The 20,058-nt window shown below is 38.7% G+C and overlaps 3 protein-coding genes across 3 annotated transcripts; 2 read left to right on the top strand and 1 right to left on the bottom strand.

Moving 5' to 3' along the window:
* Positions 1–1,049: 1,049 nt before the first annotated feature.
* Positions 1,050–3,515, top strand: LOC131985334 (proline-rich protein 15-like protein). Its single transcript, XM_059350394.1, has 2 exons — positions 1,050–1,228; positions 1,897–3,515. The coding sequence occupies exon 2, from the start codon at positions 1,917–1,919 to the stop codon at positions 2,283–2,285; it is 369 nt and encodes a 122-aa protein (XP_059206377.1). The 5' UTR covers positions 1,050–1,228; positions 1,897–1,916; the 3' UTR covers positions 2,286–3,515.
* A 1,500-nt stretch (positions 3,516–5,015) lies between these two features.
* wipf3 (WAS/WASL interacting protein family member 3) lies at positions 5,016–15,379 on the top strand. Its single transcript, XM_059350212.1, has 8 exons — positions 5,016–5,604; positions 7,868–7,962; positions 9,591–9,726; positions 11,050–11,211; positions 11,297–12,007; positions 12,649–12,786; positions 13,452–13,556; positions 13,641–15,379. Exons 2-8 carry the CDS (start codon positions 7,885–7,887, stop codon positions 13,679–13,681), a joined length of 1,371 nt encoding a protein of 456 aa, XP_059206195.1. The 5' UTR covers positions 5,016–5,604; positions 7,868–7,884; the 3' UTR covers positions 13,682–15,379.
* Positions 15,380–16,285: 906 nt separating this feature from the next.
* LOC131985159 (peptidyl-prolyl cis-trans isomerase FKBP14-like) lies at positions 16,286–19,670 on the bottom strand. Its single transcript, XM_059350213.1, has 4 exons — positions 19,364–19,670; positions 17,439–17,590; positions 16,792–16,919; positions 16,286–16,556 (listed from the first exon to the last, which is right to left on the bottom strand). The coding sequence occupies exons 1-4, from the start codon at positions 19,552–19,554 to the stop codon at positions 16,398–16,400; spliced, it is 630 nt and encodes a 209-aa protein (XP_059206196.1). The 5' UTR covers positions 19,555–19,670; the 3' UTR covers positions 16,286–16,397.
* Positions 19,671–20,058: the final 388 nt, after the last annotated feature.

Raw genomic sequence — 20,058 nt, 5'->3', positions numbered from 1 at the left:
TGGGACGACAGCTCCAGTGGACCATGCTACAAAAGAGCTGCAGGGCATGTGGGCCAATATTTAAATAACTTGTGATGAGAGAAGTACTTAGATCTGTTAATTAAGTAAAAGTAGTAATACAATAGTGTAAAAAGTGAAAATCATGTATTATAAATCTGACTAAAGTTAAAGCATCAGAAAAATATTCTGACCTATAAAAACTCAAACCTGAGCAGATCTGTAGGCTATGTGTGGCTGTATGTAACTCTGGACTGAAGCCAGGGTAAAACGAATGTGTCCTGGTCATGTGTCATTCTGACAGACAAGGAGTCGGACAGACAGACTGGTATACAAAAACTACAGGAAAGTGACCCAGGAGATGGAAGAATCAAGTGTAACAAGTAGCTTAGCAGGTGAAACCGGCGCCAGGCTGAGCTGCTTCCCCTCACTTAATGTGAACTAACAACAGCAACAATTGCAGGTCTAGTGCACTAATGTTATTTCAGAGTTCTTCCTGTCGCAGGCCCCCTCTGATGATGTCACAGGGCCTCTTTTAAACCATAGCCTGGTTTAGCCACGCTGCTGCTATTAATATAGGCTATAAACAATTCACTTTCCCATTCCATTTCTGTCATGACGACGCAGAAGTAATTGTGGCCTAAACTACTGGGCGTCCAAAACTGGAGCATAATTTGGCTCTCTGACTTGGGTTGGGTTCAGGTGACACAAAGGGCTCTTTTTTTAATCTGTCACTGAAGAGGCGCACGCTCCCATGGGGTAAACTATGTTGCCACGCAACCGCCAGCCCCGCCCACCACCACAGTGGATTCACCTGAGCGGAGGCTCACGTGACAGACCCTGAGAGTTCATCCAATGAGGAGTGAGGACAGGTGCTCCCGAGGTGAGAGTTTCGGAGGCGGAGACCTGCTGGTTCAGTAAAAGAGACCGCTCCTTATAAATGTGGCAATTCATGTGTTCTGTTGTGGAGAATATCAGAGGAAGAGTAAAGATATTTGACGGCAGCAGAAGGAGGAAAATGACACTTTTTGGCTCCAGGTGGGAGGGAAGAGATACCTGGTTCGTCTGCAAAATGGATACTGCTGCGACCCCTTGAAGGACTGCTGTCACTAGCCACCACTGAAGAAGACGACCCGTCCTGTGGATTAATATCTCAGAAAAAGTGTAAAAATACACTTTGTTTCGGGTCGTTTTGAGCGTCCACTCGCTTCACTACGCTACTGTAGCTCAGGTAAGTGTTCATGAGAGCTTTTTTTGCACATTGTTCACCTGTGAATCACGGCTTTGCTTTGCTCTTCTGTTCTCACGACTCATTAAACCAGTTTTACAGAGAAGGTAAACATGGTTACACTGGTTATTCGTAGGATTAGCTGGTGGAGAAAAAAAAAGCTAAATAGAGAGAGAGGTGAAATTAAATCACTTCCAATTGTAGAGAGAAAACAGAAAACAGTATTTGTAATGGTTGTGAGGTTGAGGATGTGGATGTGGAGCATGACAAATATTAGGACAATGATGAAATATATCATACTGAACCCAAAACATGACAGTGCAAACAGTTTTATATTTTGTAATAATAATTTCCATTATTGTAAATTAGAGGGTAGCTTATCAGGAGAGAGGTTAGAAGTAAGTGAGTAAGTTATTTTTGCATAGAAAAGATAGAGGTTAAAAAAATGTGCTTGACAAGGGTAAATATGTTAAATAATACCATACAAAAGGAAAAATAACAAACATTAAAATTTTAGCAATAACATTCCTTAAAAATACACTAAATTACAAACAAGAGGGGTCACAAAGGTCACAAAGTCATACAACAAAGGTCACAAAGACAAAACTTAACATTAAACTATATGACTTAAAATAAAACTGATGCTTATGGTGTACGTTCCCTGTTCCTAGTTTGTTCCCTACAGGCCAAGATGACAGAGAGGCCCAAATGGTGGAAGGCATTCCTGCCGAAGAAGAAGACAGGAGCCTCCAAGGACACCAGTACTACATCCCATGCCTTGGACCCGGACTTTGACCCTTTTGCACAACGGCCCGAGAAGCAAAAAGACCCCGCAGCCTCCAAGACCAGCGTCGAGTCCAGCAGAAACACCAGCCTCCTCAGTGACGACACCTACGACGACTCCCAGCTGGAGTCGGTGTTCAACGAGCAGACGTGTCGCAGGAACATGAATGTGTCACGCTCAGGTCGATATAGACAGAAGCAAAGGGTGCGTTCGAGCCTTCCTATACAGGAGAAAGAGACAGATAATGTGCCATCAGGGAAGGAGGACAAGCGGTGACGGTGAGGAGGACACGGTGGTCATCAAAGACTGCTTTATGAGGAGATGCTTGAAGAAAAGGAGAGGGTATTAAGTACATGAATGTGCCTCACTCTCTTGAGGCATACCGAGAGGTCTGCTGTTTGTAACGATGGTGATGAAGAAGATGACAAGGAGCATTCAAGTTTTAGCCCAATACTGCAGGAATGAGGTTATGTGGTGTATGACATTTAGGACATGTAGGAAATTTGGACATTTTTGTTGAAGGACTTGTGCCAGATGGCCACAGAAACAAAAAGGATTTGAAATTTAATATATAATTGTTCTTAAGGATGGTTTTCGAAACCTTTCCACCATTAATATCCCATAATCAAAGAACAAAAGAAGAGATACAGTACTATTGCTGTAAGCACTTAAGAGCTCTGTTTCAGTGCATCGTTGGACAAATCATAAAATTACCTACAACCTTTTTAAAAGAGCACAATCCAATTTTCTGTCAATACTCAAGATTATGGCTGCAGTAAATAATTATTTTTATCATCGACTAATCTGCCAATTAATTTCTCTATTAATCGATTAGTCGCTTGGTCTTTAAAATGTCAGAAAATAGTGAAAAATATCCAAGGTGATGTCTTTTGTAAGCCACAACACCAAATATAATTGGATTATTATGATACAACTATAACTAACTACTTTAGGCTTAAAAAAACAGTATTTTCTGCCATTTTTGCATGAAAAATTAGTTTAATGATTAATTGATAATCAAAATACTTGCCCATTTTCCTTTTTATGTCATTGCAACTCTACTCCTCTCAACACTCTCTTAAGTGTGATATGCTCCAGGAAAATATTGTTCATAAGATGTTTACCTTATTTCTATAATAAGAATAATATATGTTGTGATAATGAAGGAGAATGCTCATTTTATAATTGCTTTTACAAAAACTGTTGATTCTAAAGGGTTAGAAGGATGTTTTATGAAGGTGTATATTGATTTTTTTTGTGTGAAACAAAATCGGTTAGTGGAAGAAATTGAAAAATTCTTGTGAGCAGCTTTTAGTCAGATGCACAACCAGCAAAATGAATGAAGTACTTTGAATGAAGGATGAAATGCATGTTGTGTTACATAATGAGTGCATATAAACTACTGCTGACAATGAAGAAAGAAACTAATGTTGTAATATCCAGCTGAAGAAGATATGGCCATGTGGCCTGTGAATACTAAAATGAAGGCAAAATATGATAAATAAATCTGCTACAAGTGATTGTATGAGTGTGTGTACGTGCATGCGCTTTATTATCCTCTTCAGTCACAATGTAATAGCTCAACTTTGTGTTGTCCCTCTTGAGAAATGACAACAGATGACGATAAAGAAGAAAGGCGTTTTACAGGTCAAAGAAAGTCACAAACAAAGGAGTTATATAAATCCTCTTGGCACCCATGTTGGTGCCTCATCAACACTTTACTGGAAGAGGAGGAGTGGGTCTAATGCGTTATTATCACATTGTCTGAATAAGGCAATTACAAGGAATTAGTGCCATCTGCATGTAGTGTCTGCAGCGTATGTCAGACCAAAGGCTTAAATTATCCTGTTGTGTCACCTCAAGGGAGGAGCACGCCTGTGTCACCACATTCCTCTGTCACTGCTGAGGTTTGAGGTGTGTGTGGGACTGCAGCACTCTTTTTTTATGTAACAGGATTAGATGGATAGATAGAAAGTAAATGCTCAGTAAATATACACATAACACTAGAAGAGAGTAATATATATCAATACAAAATAAATACACAAGAAATCAATTAAACAAGCTTGATACAGAATACAAGAATAACTGCATACTTTATAAATTTAAGATTTATATCTATATAATACACAATATTAAGAATATACTATAGTACACTATACATGAACTTAACTACTACTATTTAAAATATTGTATTGACTTTCCTATATACATTACTGTTGTTTATTATTTTTGTATTTTATTATTATTGTTATTGTTATTATTTTACTGTCATTTTGTGTTTTATTTTGAGCTCCCATATTAACTTATTTAAAAAAAAAAATACTTTTCTTCATTTTTATCTACATTTTTAATATAACTATTAGAGCAGTGGAGTAAGATTTATAAAGTCTACTATACACCTTAGATCAGATTATTACTGATTCGTGATTTATGGCCATAAAATCACTCTTTTCTTGTATTTTATTATTATTTTACTGTAATTTGTGTTCAATTTTAATCTCTTTTTTTTTTTTTTGTTTTTTTTCACGTTTTTTCCCCCAAACTTTTTTAAAATTAATTTCTATGTTAATTTTTAATATCACTTTTATAGCAGTGGAGTTAGAGTAATATAGGCAACTATACACCTTAGATCAGATGATTAAAGATGTGTATTTTATGGCTATAAAATCATTTATTTTTGTATTTTATTATTATTTTACTATATTTTAAAAAAAATCACTATTTACTTTTTATTTTTTTAAATGTATTTATTTATTTTTTACTTTTTTATTCATTTATTTATTTAAAAAAATAGTATCAATATAGTAGTGGAGTTGGAGCAATACAGGCTACACTTTAGATCAGATTATTACTGATGCGTACATTTATGGCTATAAAATGACTTTATGATTTCATATTTAACGTATCAATAGCATCTAAAAATCTCACGTCAGCTCAAGATGTGAAGCAGATTTTTTCACACTAACACATTTGAATGAACTTGTAATATCACATTTTCAACACAAGGGGGCGGAAATATGCCACCAAGCAGCCGATAACAGAGCTGTATAGAACTAAAATAAACCCAGTTGAATACAGTCCACGGAATAATAGCTTGCTCCCAAACAAGTCACGGGTGCAGACTTCTCCACCTCTCAGTTCAAAGCAGCTCTCATGCCTGTTTATTTGATTCCACACAGCTGTAATTCAAGGTGAGGGAGAGTTTCTTGGCAACTTGAGCATGCATTAAGGCGATGACACTGAGCCAAGTGCACTCTCTGTCTCCTCATTGGTCCGGTTGAGAGTGTGGGGCGGTAAGGTGTGGCCTCCTGCAGTCAGTGCGCTCACAGCAGAATAAACAGCCATATCCAGAAGGACACCACCGTGCACGACAACTATCGCGTGTTTTTTTTTTTAGCGTGAAGTCAAATGAAAAGTTTCTTGAACTTTTTGCAACTCGAGGTTTAGTTTTTGGAAGCCCAAACAAGTTGGATCTGTGGTGTCCTCATTCGACTATAAATAACGCCATGGGGAGCGCAGTATGAGGCCAGTGAGCTGTGGTCTGTCTCACTGAAGCCTTTTCTGCAAACAGGTGGATTTCGGTTATTTCAAATAGGTAAGACGACGCTGCAGTTTATAATTAATGCACACTTGTAGCTTATATGACAAGTGGTTCTTATTCCTGCAAAACTGCATGATGATATATGTAAAAATAAGGGAGAAACAATGACTGTATAAGCACATGAGCTGTATTCAAGCACTTTGTCTTATTACTGTCCTAACCATCCAAACGCATGGCGCATTAAGTGTCTCAATTTATAGGCTTTATTGCTTTATTGTATAGTTGTAAGTAATGAGCATTTTTGCAGTCTACTTTAAAGGGGAAAACGCAGTATAATAATATAGGATTTTCAATTAAATAGAAGATACAGATATGCTATTTTTGTGCAAGTTAAACATACTTAAAGATGATTGTACTTGTGTTTTGGAGACTTACTTTACTTCCCCATTCTTTGTGGTCCCAGAGACCCATTGATTTATGTGTAAAAAAAAAGTCAAATTATTTTCTTTTAAGGTGACAAAATACATACATTTACATTGTTATTTCACCAAAGAACGAAATATATCATGTTTTATATGTTAAATGTGATATGCTTAAATTCTTCTGTCAGCCAAAACCTCATTTAAAAAACAAAAAGCATTTGTTGTTAATTGTGTTTGGGGTCAACTCTCTGTTTGACGTCTTTACTGTATATACAACATGGGGCTGGGTGATATCTTGATAATAATATTCACCACGATACAGCAAGTTATCTGGTAATTCAGTAATTAAAAATCTATATGAAATAACCACATGGTAACACCTACTTTTGTATATGACATCATCAATATTTACAAAAAAGCACCACTATGGTTTGCTCCAGCTTCGCTCCAAGGATCAGAATGTAAAGGGTTGCCCAGATGATCTAATATTACTTAATAAGACAGTTTGCCTGCTGGTTTTTCGACATTGTGACACAGATACAGATCTTTTTAATATTGTCATATTGACCAGCACTAATCTGTTAGAAAACTCATATCAATCATATACGTCTATTTAGAATATGAGTGGGGTGGTTCAGTGTAAAAAGTACTTCTATCACCATTCACAGACATAGAGCGCATAAAAACCTGTTGTATTTAACCATGATTTACAGCTGGAGTCTCTCATACACTGAACAAAACAATATTTTTTGCAAGTTTTTCCACATAAAAACATGTAGAAACCCCTTGTTCAGGCTGCAGCAGCTGTTGCTTCCAGCTGCTTTTATGTGTGTCATTAGATTTCAAGTAAGAACAAGACATAGTACAGGTCAACGACAAACAGCTGGTGTGAGAGGTGCATGTCCACTCAGTGTCCCACCTGTTTCTTTTAGAGCTCAGCTCACCAGCGTCCAGCTTTGCCCCCTTTAAAGATCGACACTAGCAGTGTCACAGAGGCTGCCTGACACAGATATGGAGATAGAAATAGCAACAGGGGACGGTCTGCCAGTCGCATAGACAGGAGGCATGACTTGTAAACACACACACACACACACACACACACACATACACACAAAGACAAAAACAGGAGGGACACATACATGAGATTCAACAAAAACAGGATCTGTTCTGTTTAATTAAATTGCTGAGGAGCTACTTGTGCACATTCCACAGGGAAGCGAATGTGAACAAACCTCAGGCTGTGTTCAGTCTTTCACAGCCATGCAAGACAGCTTGTCAAGAATTTATCATGTCAAGAGAGTTGTGTGGAGGTCTCAGTGCCTGTCGCTGTGGATCATTTACTAGGTTAGTCACCAACAACACGTGGAGACGGTAAAAAGTGTGACATAATCCTGAGCTGTGCCTAGAAAGTTACTGTTTTGCCATTGCTGATTATCACTTTGATTACTGGACCAGTTGCTCTTGATGACACAATCACAACACATCCTGTACCAAGAAGAACAATGTGTGTGCGCGCTGCAGCATTTTCCTTTGGAGTTTCCTGAATGTGTTTTCCATTCACTTACTGCAGCGAGGACCTTCGAATGAAGGGTAGGGGTCCATTACTTTTTACACAACACTCACCATTGTTCCTCTCCCAAGTCCCGCCACAGGGCATTGTGGGAAGAAGAGGGGGAAAGGGGGATGTGTCAGATTTCTCTAGAGAGGATGGAGTGCTTGCTGTTTCCTGTTTTGCGCTGTACGCTGGTGAAAGCTCTTCCTGTTCAGGGAAGAGGGTAGGAGGTCATCGTTTGTGACCCTTTACACAGTAGCAGCTTCTGGAAAACAGTCCTAGAAGGTGGTCAGTGGCTGCAGTGCATATAAGATGGTGACTCTTTCTGCAATGTCTTCTGCAGGTATCTGAGGCCTCAGGATGCCAGCCCCGCCTCCTCCCCCTCCGCCTCCCCTGGCTCCCCCTCCACCGCCTCCGCCCAGCGCTGCCCTGCCACAGGTAAGACTGTCTACCTCGAACTCTCTCTCAGGCAATTGAAGACACTCACTTGTGTCCTTCTCGCTGACCATCACCCATCACCTGTAGGTTATTTGCATTATTGATTGAGGTAATACACACACAGAGCAGGGCAGACAGCAGACTCTCAGTAGCAGCAGAGTGTTATGTTTCCACAGCAGGCGCTCAGTGTCCTCATGTTAAATGAGTCGCTGCTGCCAGCAAACAAGGCCACACTGCAGAGACACATTAATAAACTGAAGTCACGGTGCTTCTCATCTCTCTGTGAGCTGAATATTTGCCCATGAAAGATATATCTTTTGTAATGGTTTTGGTGTATATGTTGTCTGATAATACTGATATGAAAGCTTTTTTTATACACTACAGGCAAAAACATATTTTCATGCACTGGTCAATTTTGAGGGTTTGGGCTATTTTTCTCCCATAACATGTCTTCTTTCAAAATAGTGGAAAGAAAACATCCAAATCAAACACTTAGGTGTATATTTTTCTTTACTGTATATTTCTCTTAAATTCACTAAAACTTAGTGTTTTATTGCAGCGTGTTGTACCATGAACGTAGTCTAAACCTCATCATCACAGGCATCCTGACAAAGCTCCCACTCTCCTGCACAATGTTTTGTGTTTTACATGTTCTATATTGATGCTGCTATGAATTAGAGTCAATATTTTGACTAGGAAAATTATAATAATTTCCATTAAAAATGTATGACATTTTTACAGGGTGTTTTCTCAAACTGTTTTTTTTTTTTTTTAAATCAAACTCGACCATAAATCCCAACTTCAGTTACACTTACAGACACCAAACTGACCAGTTTTATTCCTAACTATACCTATATAACATTTTCTTCCTTTATAAACACAACAAAACTTGATTTTTTTTATGGACAGTATTTACTGATTTATGTAATGATAAAAAGAGATATCCCAATATCCTTCTGTAAAAAAAACAACTTTGAATCTAATATATCAACAAAATGAAATTATAACTTTGAAATTTGATCAAATTTCTGTCCTGGAAATATATGCAAATGAGCTCATATTTAATGAGTAATGAGTTCCTGCCTCATTTGCATATCTCAACATTTCAGAAAACTTGTAATGCAAAATAATATTGTCAATATAATGACAACTTGTGGAATATTTATGGTGATAGCTTTACTACTATAAATTACCCTATTCACCTGTAGTGTATCCCCTTAATGCAGAAAACAGTGCTTGGGATAATTAAGGAATAAGTTAGCGTTTCAATTCAGTCAGCAGTTGACTGACAGCGAACATACAGTATTGATTTTATTTTATTTTTCTAATTTTTATTTTCTTAGTTTTAATTTCTAGAATTGGTTGGCAATATCATACATTAATCTTTTATTTTTATTATGTATAATAATGTTAAATATTCTTAAATAAAGTTATTCATTCAAGAAGCCTTCGGAGTAACTTTGCATAGTCATATCACAATGTTTGGTGGCTTATTTGGTATTTAAATGCCATATTAGTAAGTTATTATCAATATAGTCGTGTATCGACTGTTTTTATAATCCTGACGTGGACTGTTAAGACAGAACACATACAGTTACATAAAAGCTCTTGTGGCCTCTGTGTGACAGTGTCCATTGGAGCCTCCTAAGCTGCAGTCTGGTGGAGGAGGAGGTGGAAGGAATGCCCTGTTGGCCGACATCCAGAAAGGAGCCAGACTGAAGAAAGTCACACAGGTCAACGACCGCAGTGCCCCCATCGTCGATAGTAAGAGCAACATCCTTACCATGCTACCAAAAGACGGGCTCAGTTTGTGTAAAGAAACTGATTGTGGTACTCACATGCATCTAGTGTCATGTCAAGTAAAGTGGGTTTAATGGTGTGTGTTTGTGTGTTAAGATGCCATAGTGTAATGCATAAACATATAAAGAAAGTAGAGGAATAACAGGAGGGGAGTATTTGGTTCAGTAGTTCATTGAGCGTATGTTGCTTCTCTTTGACCTCATATAGACACACACATTCCCACACCAAGTGTACACTTCAGGAAGGAATGCCCTACAGCGCATAAGGATGCAGAATAGGAAACTACTTCAGCAAAGACAGTGGCACTATAGACAGGGCATGCATTGCATTCACACTATACTATAAGATTTATAAAAATATATATGTACAGTATGTTATTATGTTTCATGTACAGTATTGTCAAGTCTCTGTGCATTTTTGTGTTTCACCTGGTCGCTAGACTCTTTTAGATTTAATGAGAATGGAGTCATTGGCATTTCTGGGAAATAGCTCTGATGCAGAGGTGTAGACTTGTGACAGGAATCGAATTACTTTTGACGTGACTTGAGAAAATCAAAAAAGACAAGAAGACTTGGACTTTAACACCAATGACTATACTTATACTTGAGCCTTTTTACTTCAAAATACTTAATTCCTTCCCACAACTACACACCTTTTTATGAAAAGCTGTGTCGTTGGCCCTCACCCTCTTGGGTGGTGCAAAATTTATCCATGTTCCTACCTGAACTAATACATTTTCATGTTGTCTTTTCAGAATTAAGATCAAGTTCCCACCCACAAAAAACTTACTGAGACAAGACAAACATTAGCCTTACAGGTGCATTTCAATAAATTAGAATATCATGGAAAAGTCAATTTCCCGACCAAGTATTGAGTGCATATAGATGGACATCCTTTTCAGAGGACAACATTTCCATATTAAACATACTTTTTAAAAATGGTCTTTTGTAATATTAAATTTTTTTTAGACACTGAATTTTAGGTCTTCATTAAATGTAACCCATAATCATTATAATTAGAAGAAATTAAATAAATGAAGACATTACATTTTTCATTCTGTGTGTCATGGATCTATATAATGTGTTATTTCCACTTTTTAAATTGAATTACTGACATAAATAAACTTTTCTATGATATTCTTATTTATTGAGATGCACCTGTATGTGTGAATTATTATGTTAATGAAATATGTGATAAATCTATAATGATTGAAAAACACCAAATGGACCCTGATGTCATTGTTATTAATAATTTGTGATGTTTGTGTGTGTATGTGTTGTTCCCCAGAGCCCAAGGCTAACACTGGGGATGTATCCAGCAGTGTTGGTGCTTCTCAGGGCTCATCAGGAGGGACAGCACCCATAGGGCCCACTTTGGGTGGGCTCTTTGCTGGAGGGTTCCCGACTCTCAGGCCTATAGGACAAAGAGACACAGCAGGCAAGACCCCAGGTTGGTGCCAAATGTCTTTCTCTGACTAAATATATAGATTATTATATATATTGCCCATCTAAATGACTTGTCTTTTGTGTTACAGTGTCCCGGTCGAGCTCGTCTGCCTCCCTGAAGCCTCAGTGGAACCCGCCCAGTCCAGCAGACTCGAGCAGCGTGTCTGAGCCTCACAGGACGGCGGAGCTCCGAACCTCCGTCCACCGTCCCCTTGCTCCCTCGTCCTCTGCTCCTTCCTCCCCTTCTCACAGCACCAAACACCCGCCTTCTTTCCCCGCTCCCTCTCCCCCTCCGCTGCCACCCGCCCCACCCTCTGCTCCTCCCCCGCCTCCCCCACCCCAAGCCTTCCAGGACCGACCAGTCAACAAGCCTCCGCCTCTCCCTTCTTGCCCTCCTCCTCCACCTCCATCTCAGGTCACCAAGCCCACCTGGCTCCCCATCCAGCACTCCTACCACACCACCATCTCCCAGCCCTCGACTCCTCCCCCTCCTCCTCCTCCTCCACCTTTTCAATCTCCCTCTGCCATTCCAGGGGACCGCTTGTCAGGGTGCTTCTACCCTCCTCCCGCAGTCCACTCCGAACCTTCTAGGTTCCCCATCCTGCGGGACAGCCCACTGGGACCTCCACCCCCTCCTCCTCCCCCTCTCCCAGCTTCTTTTACCCCCAGCTGCCCATCCACCCTCCCACCTCCACCACCAAAGGTGCCTGCTGTGCCCTCCCCAGCCATGCGCTCCCTGCCTCCCTCATACCCCTGCAACGCTCCCACCCGACGTCCACCAGCTGTGCCCAGAAGTGCAGGTAGGTGGATGCCAAGATGAGACATTACCTTTTTTATTCACCAGTGATTTTTCTGTTGATGGTGAATATTTAGCTGTTGCAATGTGGATTAAAAATAACTTGATGATTTTTATGATTTTTATTTTCATGATTATTTTTAAATATTAAGTTTATTTTTTAAAGTGAGCTTTAGCTTGCTAGTAATAACTACAACTACAACTACAAAACTAAGAAACTTATGATGATGATGATGACAATGATGATTATGTAAATAGGCACAAGGCAATCATTTTTCATTTCAACAAGTTGAATGAAAAGTAACATCATTCACAAATATACAATGTAATTTGACATTTTAGCACATGTGATTCAACTACATACTTATAGGGAAAAACACCAGCTAAAATATTTGGCCTTGACTGTGTAGTGTGTCTAAAACTTCCCAAAAAAATATAGGGTATAAACTGTGGCAGCTGCTGTAGCTAGTTATTACAGCTAACGGGTTATTATGTGTAACTGTTTCTTTGCAGTGTTTTTTCTCAGAAAAGATGTATAAATACAGCGTTGCTGTCTCAGTTATCATAACAGATCACATCAGACTTTGATGTATATTGTGTGTGACACCCCTCTGACTCCTCTGCTACTGTAACTGGTGGTAACAGGTGTAGGTCGGCTGGCTCCTCCTCCAGCACCCCCGGCACGTTCCCCCTCTACCGAGCTGTCCAGCCGCATTCCTCCCCCTCCACCACCTCCTCCACTGCCTCCATCAAGTCTCAGGAATGGACACCTGCACAGCCTGGGTGAGTGTATATTAATATTTATATCAGGCAATATTTATCGGAAATTTTAGAATACATTTGAGGCCTTTAGTGGATTGTCTCATCCTGATAGATTAAAAATAAGTACAGTAAGCAAGACAATTGGATAAAAAACAAAAAAGATAATAAGTAGATTATATACAGTATGCAGAATACAGTATGCATTGAGAAACTGGAATAGACGGGTAGAGATAATTTAGAGTTGTATATTATTATAGAAATGTTTCCCCTTTCATGTTGTTTTGAGCTACTTTGACTGATTTGTAGCAATTATTTATAATTTATTTAATGTATAATATCTGAAATATCATAGATAATGGTTTTGCAATATCTATATATAATAATTATTTTTTTAATATATTTTTTTTAGCTTTTTTTTCCCCCACAGAAAAATGTATCACATACAATTAATAATATGAATCCAGAACCTTCAACATAATTTGTATAATTGAATTTGGTGTAAAATTAAAGTAAATGTTAAGTTGCTTAAACCAGTTTTTGGATAAACCTGCAACATATCATTGGTTGAGAAGAAACATGATTTTTTTAAAGAGGCAGATTAGTATGGTTTGACACTGAATATTGTATTTGAAAATAAGTACAAACTGCAGCCTTTAATTGCGTCCATTCTGTATATCTCCTGCTAGCAGATGATTTTGAATCCAAGTTCCAGTTTCACCCCGTAGAGGACCTGCCCCCTCCCGATGAGTTCAAGCCTTTCCCTCGGATCTACCCCAGCAAAGAAAACAGAGGTAGTAGCACAGTAGACTCATTATTTCTCCACCTTACACATGTGGACTTCAATATCATCTACTGAGTTTTTCTTTCTCTTACAGTGAACCCAAAACCACCTGGGATTAGGACACACCTCAGATGAGTCAAGGCCTCACCCTGTTCTTCGTACCCACACACACATATCAGACAGTTAGACTCAGTCGTCCTCCTCCTCATGACAGCTAATGACAATAACATTACTGTCATGTGTGTGTCTGCATGTGTGTGTTGTTTGTGTTCAGGGTGTTTGTGCGTGTGTGTGTATATGTGAGTGTCAAACAGGGTCCCGCCTTATTCTGACTATGTGACCTCTGACCTTTTCTAGTGTGGAATGTTTTGAATGTGTGTGAGGAGGAGGGCTCTCCCTACTCTCATAAGTAACATACAGACTGTACACACACACACACACACACACACACCAGGGACAGTATCCTCCAGCAGCTATATTTAACACGACTCGTGACACAGTTTGTAAGCATTTCAGTATCTACATGCAGTATAGAATATTTTGATTTGATGTCAAGATCTACCCCTTTATTCAGTAGCACTTTTAAAGTCTGTATTTAAGCCAGAAGCATTCTTAAACATTCAGATGTAAAGCTCCTTTATACAAACTGTGGCCCAGCGACAACTACTGTACAAGAAGCTCTTTAAAGGGATAGTTTGGATTTATTAAAGTGGGCTTGTATGAGGTAGATGATGGTGATGCTCAGTTTGGAGAAATGGGCAGAAGGGCAGGTGTGAAAGCTAAGCAATGAACTGCTATGGAAGGAGGCAGCAGCAAAATCTATTTAAGTCTCCTACAGAAAGAAAAAAAATCAATATAATTTTTATGTAAGCTATATTTAGAATATTTTGATTGCTTTGCCTTACCATCATACAGGCCTGCCATTATATCCATCTATGCTCGCTTTAAAGACACCAGACTCCATTTGTAAAGTCAGTAATTTTACCTCACAGAATGCAGGACTTTCTGGTGTACCACTGCTTTGATTGGTTAGTTTTTTGTGTTAGAATGTGACTTTGGTGTAAACCTGTGCTCCCGTGTTCTGGGAGATAAAATGACTGATTATGTCAATGGAGTCTGGTGGCTTTGGTGAAAGCATCAAAACTGTATGACATCAAGGTTAAGCTGTGAAAGTATTCCAAATATAGTGTACACTTACTTATTTTGAGGTGGCTAAAACATGTTTTCCCCCACCTACAGCAGTACATTGCTTAGCTTCTGTGGCTCTACTCTTGTATGTTCCTCCAAACTGGGGGCGAACCAACTGCTTTCTGCTGTAGAGAACACTGACTATGGATAACTACCTGATACAACCCAAATTAAATACATCTGAACTGGAAGACAAGACTAAACAATCCACTCAAGATGTCACATATTCCATTTATTTTGATTATTTAATTACCTGTTTGACCACCTTTAGCAGATTATGTAAACCTCATCCTAAACTCAATGTGAAAAAAATTGCAGGACCTGGATATTCTAACCTTGGGGATTCATGAATCCTTATACATATAGTGGTGCTCTCCTGTGTTTATGTAACTATATTTTGTAAGTAATAACTGAATCTATAGAAGTTTAGATGAGGATAAACTGACATTTTAGAATTGTAGGAATGTTTTTAAGCTACACTGTTATGAATAGATAATGAATGAGGTTTAGTGTTTCTTTTCTCACTGAAATAACCAATACTAACACCTGTGAAGACAGTGCCACCTGCTGGTTCAATGTGTAAAGTGTTACAGGGTGTCACCACCAAATAAACCACAGTATTTTGTTTAAAACCTTGTCTTTATTGATGACATTATGGACAATAAAATCTGCCTGGACTAGGACATTAATTTGCATATTGAGTTTAGTTTTGATGGGTTTGATGGGTTCCATTAAAGAACCTTGAGGGTACAGAAACTGGACAGTCAAGATTTTCGCCGGCACTGTGGGAACATTTTTCTGGTTTGTGAAATATCTCAGCCTGCAGCACATTGTTAAAAATAACTGGTACAGTTAATCTCCCCCTGTCTTCTCAGATGATGCGTTTAGCTCTGAGAGAGAGTTATTAAATATGAGAGAAATTAACTGTCCAAGACACAGCAGGGTAAAATTGAATGCAATCAGAATTCAGAACGAGATTGCATGCATGTTGCAGAACAGGGTTGAACAATATATCCTTTCAGCACTGATGCTGCAGTGTGTGCACGTGCAGTTCACCTTTCTTACAGTTGTTTTTCACACATCTAACAGGTGTCACTTATTTCATCAATGCTGGCTCCATTTCATTTAGCTTTACCAGTGCCAGGGCCTGAGTATTGTGTGTGCTGGTAAACTGAGAGCACTTACAGAAAATGACTTGTTTGACTTGAAGTGTTTATGTTCCTGGTTTCACCTGCACTTCCTGCAGTGTCATGGTATCATGCTTGCCATGGAAAATGATTATCACTATAAAAATTCCTATTTAACTGCTTGATAGAAAATGAAAACTACCAAAGCTCACATTTAAACTTGGTAAATTGTAAACTATATAATTTGAATGCACTGCCACTACAAGCATTTGCTCCATGTGTGTTTTTCCTCAGATATTTGGTGTCACTGACAACTGCATACCATTTACACACATTTGTAAAAATCTTTATACAAAAGAGTGGAATGGGCTCTTGTAAACATAATGACATAAAAACAATGCTAAGAATAACTAAATATGACTGAAACAAACCTGCTGGCTCACCACTCAGCTTCACACACCAGGGATTTTACATGTCACAAGTCATTGTAACTGAGGCACTGGACAAGTAAGTGGTTTGTGGGACTGGGAGAGAATTTAAAGTTCATCGTGTTTGTAAGTAAACTCTCTGGAGGATATGAAGCCGTCTTTGTTCTTATCCTCCTTGGCAAAGATATCCTCCATCATGTTCTCATGCAGGGTGTCGTTTGGAGGGTAGCCGTGACGCTCAAACTCTTTCTTCAGATACTCTTTCACCTGACAAATCGAGTGAGAGCAGAATTAGTGGGAGACACATGTTGAGATGAAAAGCACCAGGACCCATTTTTCCAACTCCGACTACAGTTTGGTTCCTGTAAAAAAACAATAACATACCTTCTATTGACCTTCACTGTAAAACAATACACCTCCACAATACTTATATCTTTTGCTATCACTTTTAATATGCTTCTACTTCTTATTTCTTATCATTATTTGAAATCTTTGTGTATACCTCGTGCTTGGAGAGTCTCCAGTCATCGTTGAGGTCCATCTCCTGGAAGGACTCATGTGACCTCGGTCCATTTCTGATATCAAGCAGCTCGATGACGAAGGTCAGTGTGCTCTCAGGTGGGATCTTACCTGACCAGACAACGCCACAGAGCAAGAGGTCAGCCACAACTGATATTGCTTCAGTATGAAGAAAACAACTGGTTTGGTTAGTGCTGCAGAAATGGTTAACCCTTGTGAGTGAATGCAGCAACACGTTTAAAGAGTTAAACTGTGAGTTAGTGTTGAAAGTGTGACTAAGAAGCAAACTTTGGTTCCATTAGTAGTCATTTCAAGCCATTCAGGTGGTCGTTGTTGCCATGGCAAAAGTTAGTCAGGCACAGAAAAAAATAGATGTTATTTGTTAGGACGGTGTGTGCTTACCAGGACAAAGCACAGTATTGTTCACATGCTCCATGTTGAGAAAAAGTGGACTAATACTGCTGAATGAAACCTTCATTCAGCGTGGGAGTCCTACAGAGCCGTTCAAAACAAGACAGACAAGCATAATATACACACATGCATAACATTACACATTTTCTCAAACCTCAAGCACTGTGAGGAATACATGCTAGGGTGAAGTGTGCATGCATATTGACAAAGCTACAGTACCTTTCCCGTCCTTCCCATAGGCCAGGGCTGGAGGTATGGTGAGTCTCCGCTTCTCTCCAGAGCACATGTCCTGCAGGCCTTTATCCCAGCCTTTGATCACTTCTCTGATGCCCAGTGTAAACCACATTGCGTGCTTGTCACCGTCGGTTCGACTGGTGGACACACACAGACATACAGTGTTAAAGGAAACGTGAGACAGTCCGGCGGACCCCCTTCAAAGATCACAAAAGGTGATAATAGTGGAAATTAGAGTTAACACCCCTTTGTTACTGGTTAAATCTGGCTGTTATTCCAAAACTATACAGTGCAAATAATATGTAATCATTTTAAAAAATGAATGCTGTCCAGGTTTATAAATAATTATATAACACTTAATGTGTATGTGGTTTATGCTATATAATTACCTGGCAGAAATGTGTCATATCTCTATGCAAGTATTATTCGTATTATTTCAGCTGAATGATTTTTTAAAATTAATTTACAGTCTTTTGAAAAAATGGGATAAGGTAAGAAGAAAAATAAAGAATTCTTCCGGATAATTTTCTCACGTTAGATATGTTGAATCTCAAAAATTAAAGACATATTTTCCTCACTTCCCCCCCTTTCTTCAATTAGTCAGTGTAATGTGCGTTTTTCAGATGGAGATCTGCTGCCTGCATCTTACCCTAGGTGCTTTGAGACTATCTTAACCGCAGGCTTAAAAGGAAGTGTTTTGCTGTCTGGTTGAAAGTTTCAAGCCTGTTTGACCTCTGGTCCAACAGTGATTGCCACCATCTTGATTGGGACCATTTCCCCAGTAGAATTGATTAAGTTCCAGTGAGGTTAGTGAGCATTATCCAGAGTATATAGAAGACTTTTTTGTTCAAAGGTTGCTTTAAAGTTTTTTAAATGTTACATTTTACTTCTTCCACTTCTGATACCAAATTGTTTTTCTATTTTAGTTCTATACAGGCAGACACTACATGCAAAAACATTGTTTTTTTCATGAACTGGTCAGTTTTCTCAAAATGTTTTTTTTCTTAGTCATTTTCTTGAATTATAGATCTTAATTTCAGCTCCACTTACACTCACCAAACTTCCCAATTTTATTCCTTACTACATTCTGAGGGGTTTTTACAGGGAGGTTTGTTTGTAAATTATTCATACCCTGATTTATCAGCTTTTGACAGTATTTATGAAATGATAAAAAGAGATATCCAAATATCCTTCTGTAAAAAACTGAATCAACAAAATGAAAACAATAACTTTGGAATGTCCTGTATCGAATGTTCAGATTGGAATTATATGCAAATTATCTCATGTTTACATATTTCCATCTTAATTGGCATATGTAAGCATTAACACTTCAGAAAACTTGCAATGCAAAAACATATTGTCTTCATGTAGTAACAAACTGAGGAAGATTCATGGTGATATATATATATAGTTAAAAAAAAAACCTATTCACCCGTAGGGTCTCCCCTTACACAAAATCCCCTTAACCTGAGCTGTAATGAGTTGGTGGCAGAAGTTTCAGAAATTAATATCTTAAAACTTTATCACGTCCAAGCAACTACTAGAGGTAAGACAGAAATTAATGTCGTTTTTCTTAAAATTTTGCTGAACTGACCCTTTAAAGGTCTTATCACGTGACCCTAGTAGCCGGAGGCGTCACCAAGGAAATTCACCACGCGTGCACCTGGAAAGGAGTAAGCTAATGACCTAGCCAAAGGAAATGTACATTTTAAGTTTTAACAATAAACTGCTAATGTAAATAAACTGTTTATCAAACAAAAAATTTAAATATAGTATATGGTTAGACGGTATCTTCCAGTATTAGCTGTACAGGAACCAGCAGGAGTCATGTAAGTTAGGAGAACTTCTTAGCGACTCTTTCCTTCATGAAAGTCACATAAGGAATATTACAGCACGGTCACGTAGCATACCTGGTGTAAAACATGGTCCCATTCTCAAAGTAGCCCTCCTGGTGCACCAGCAGGAGGTCTCCGTACTTTGACTTTCGGTGACAGAGGAAAGGTCTGTGCAGGACTTCTATGTTGACTTCAGCTTCAGGCAGCTTCCCCCCGCTGACAGACAGCAGAGAGGAGCAGAGCCAGCTCAACATGGCCAGCAGCATGCCGACACGCTCAAAGTGTCAGAAGAACTGCAGGATAAACAGGTAAATAAGATGTTTGAAGTGATGTAGAGAACAAGCAGCCTGCAGATGGTCCTCTACGTGGCAGTGACGGTTCATCATACATGTTGCAGGAAGCTTTCTTCTGATTGGTTGCTTTTCCTAAAAAAACCCGCCCACGGACGCTCCCTCAGAGGAACATAACTATAATTGAGAACATAAACTGGAAAAAGGAATTGGCTTTCACCCTTTAGGTGCTGCACATTAAACAAAGCTAGGGAAATAAGTTTTAAGATCTTACATAACATCACCCTGTTAAAATAATCGCCTAACTCATTTTTTCAAGTTTTGCAGGAAACAAAAAACTTCACCAAAAGTGTAACATATGACATTTATTGATCATTTCACTCAAAAAGGATGTAACAAAGGATGGCTATTGGCATAGTAATAACACTGTGTGTAAATTATGTAACTTAAGAAAAATAAATGACTTAGGCAATTTTTTGA

The sequence above is a fragment of the Centropristis striata genome, chromosome 14, assembly GCF_030273125.1.
Source record: "Centropristis striata isolate RG_2023a ecotype Rhode Island chromosome 14, C.striata_1.0, whole genome shotgun sequence".
Lineage (NCBI taxonomy): Eukaryota > Metazoa > Chordata > Actinopteri > Perciformes > Serranidae > Centropristis > Centropristis striata.
Note: the sequence above shows the minus strand (reverse complement) of the source record. Positions and strands in the feature narration are given on the sequence as shown.

What these genes read in the sequence shown, in the direction of transcription:
- LOC131985159 (XM_059350213.1), bottom strand. Translation starts at nt 19,554, where the DNA reads ATGCTGCTGGCCATGTTGAGCTGGCTCTGCTCCTCTCTGCTGTCTGTC. An exon ending in CTATGGGAAGGACGGGAAAG is followed by an intron (nt 16,920 to 17,438) that starts GTACTGTAGCTT and finishes TTGTCTGGTCAG; the next exon opens with GTAAGATCCCACCTGAGAGC. An exon ending in GGAGACTCTCCAAGCACGAG is followed by an intron (nt 16,557 to 16,791) that starts GTATACACAAAG and finishes TCGATTTGTCAG; the next exon opens with GTGAAAGAGTATCTGAAGAA.
- LOC131985334 (XM_059350394.1), top strand. Translation starts at nt 1,917, where the DNA reads ATGACAGAGAGGCCCAAATGGTGGAAGGCATTCCTGCCGAAGAAGAAG.
- wipf3 (XM_059350212.1), top strand. Translation starts at nt 7,885, where the DNA reads ATGCCAGCCCCGCCTCCTCCCCCTCCGCCTCCCCTGGCTCCCCCTCCA. An exon ending in CCAGCGCTGCCCTGCCACAG is followed by an intron (nt 7,963 to 9,590) that starts GTAAGACTGTCT and finishes TCTGTGTGACAG; the next exon opens with TGTCCATTGGAGCCTCCTAA. An exon ending in CCCCAGCAAAGAAAACAGAG is followed by an intron (nt 13,557 to 13,640) that starts GTAGTAGCACAG and finishes TTTCTCTTACAG; the next exon opens with TGAACCCAAAACCACCTGGG.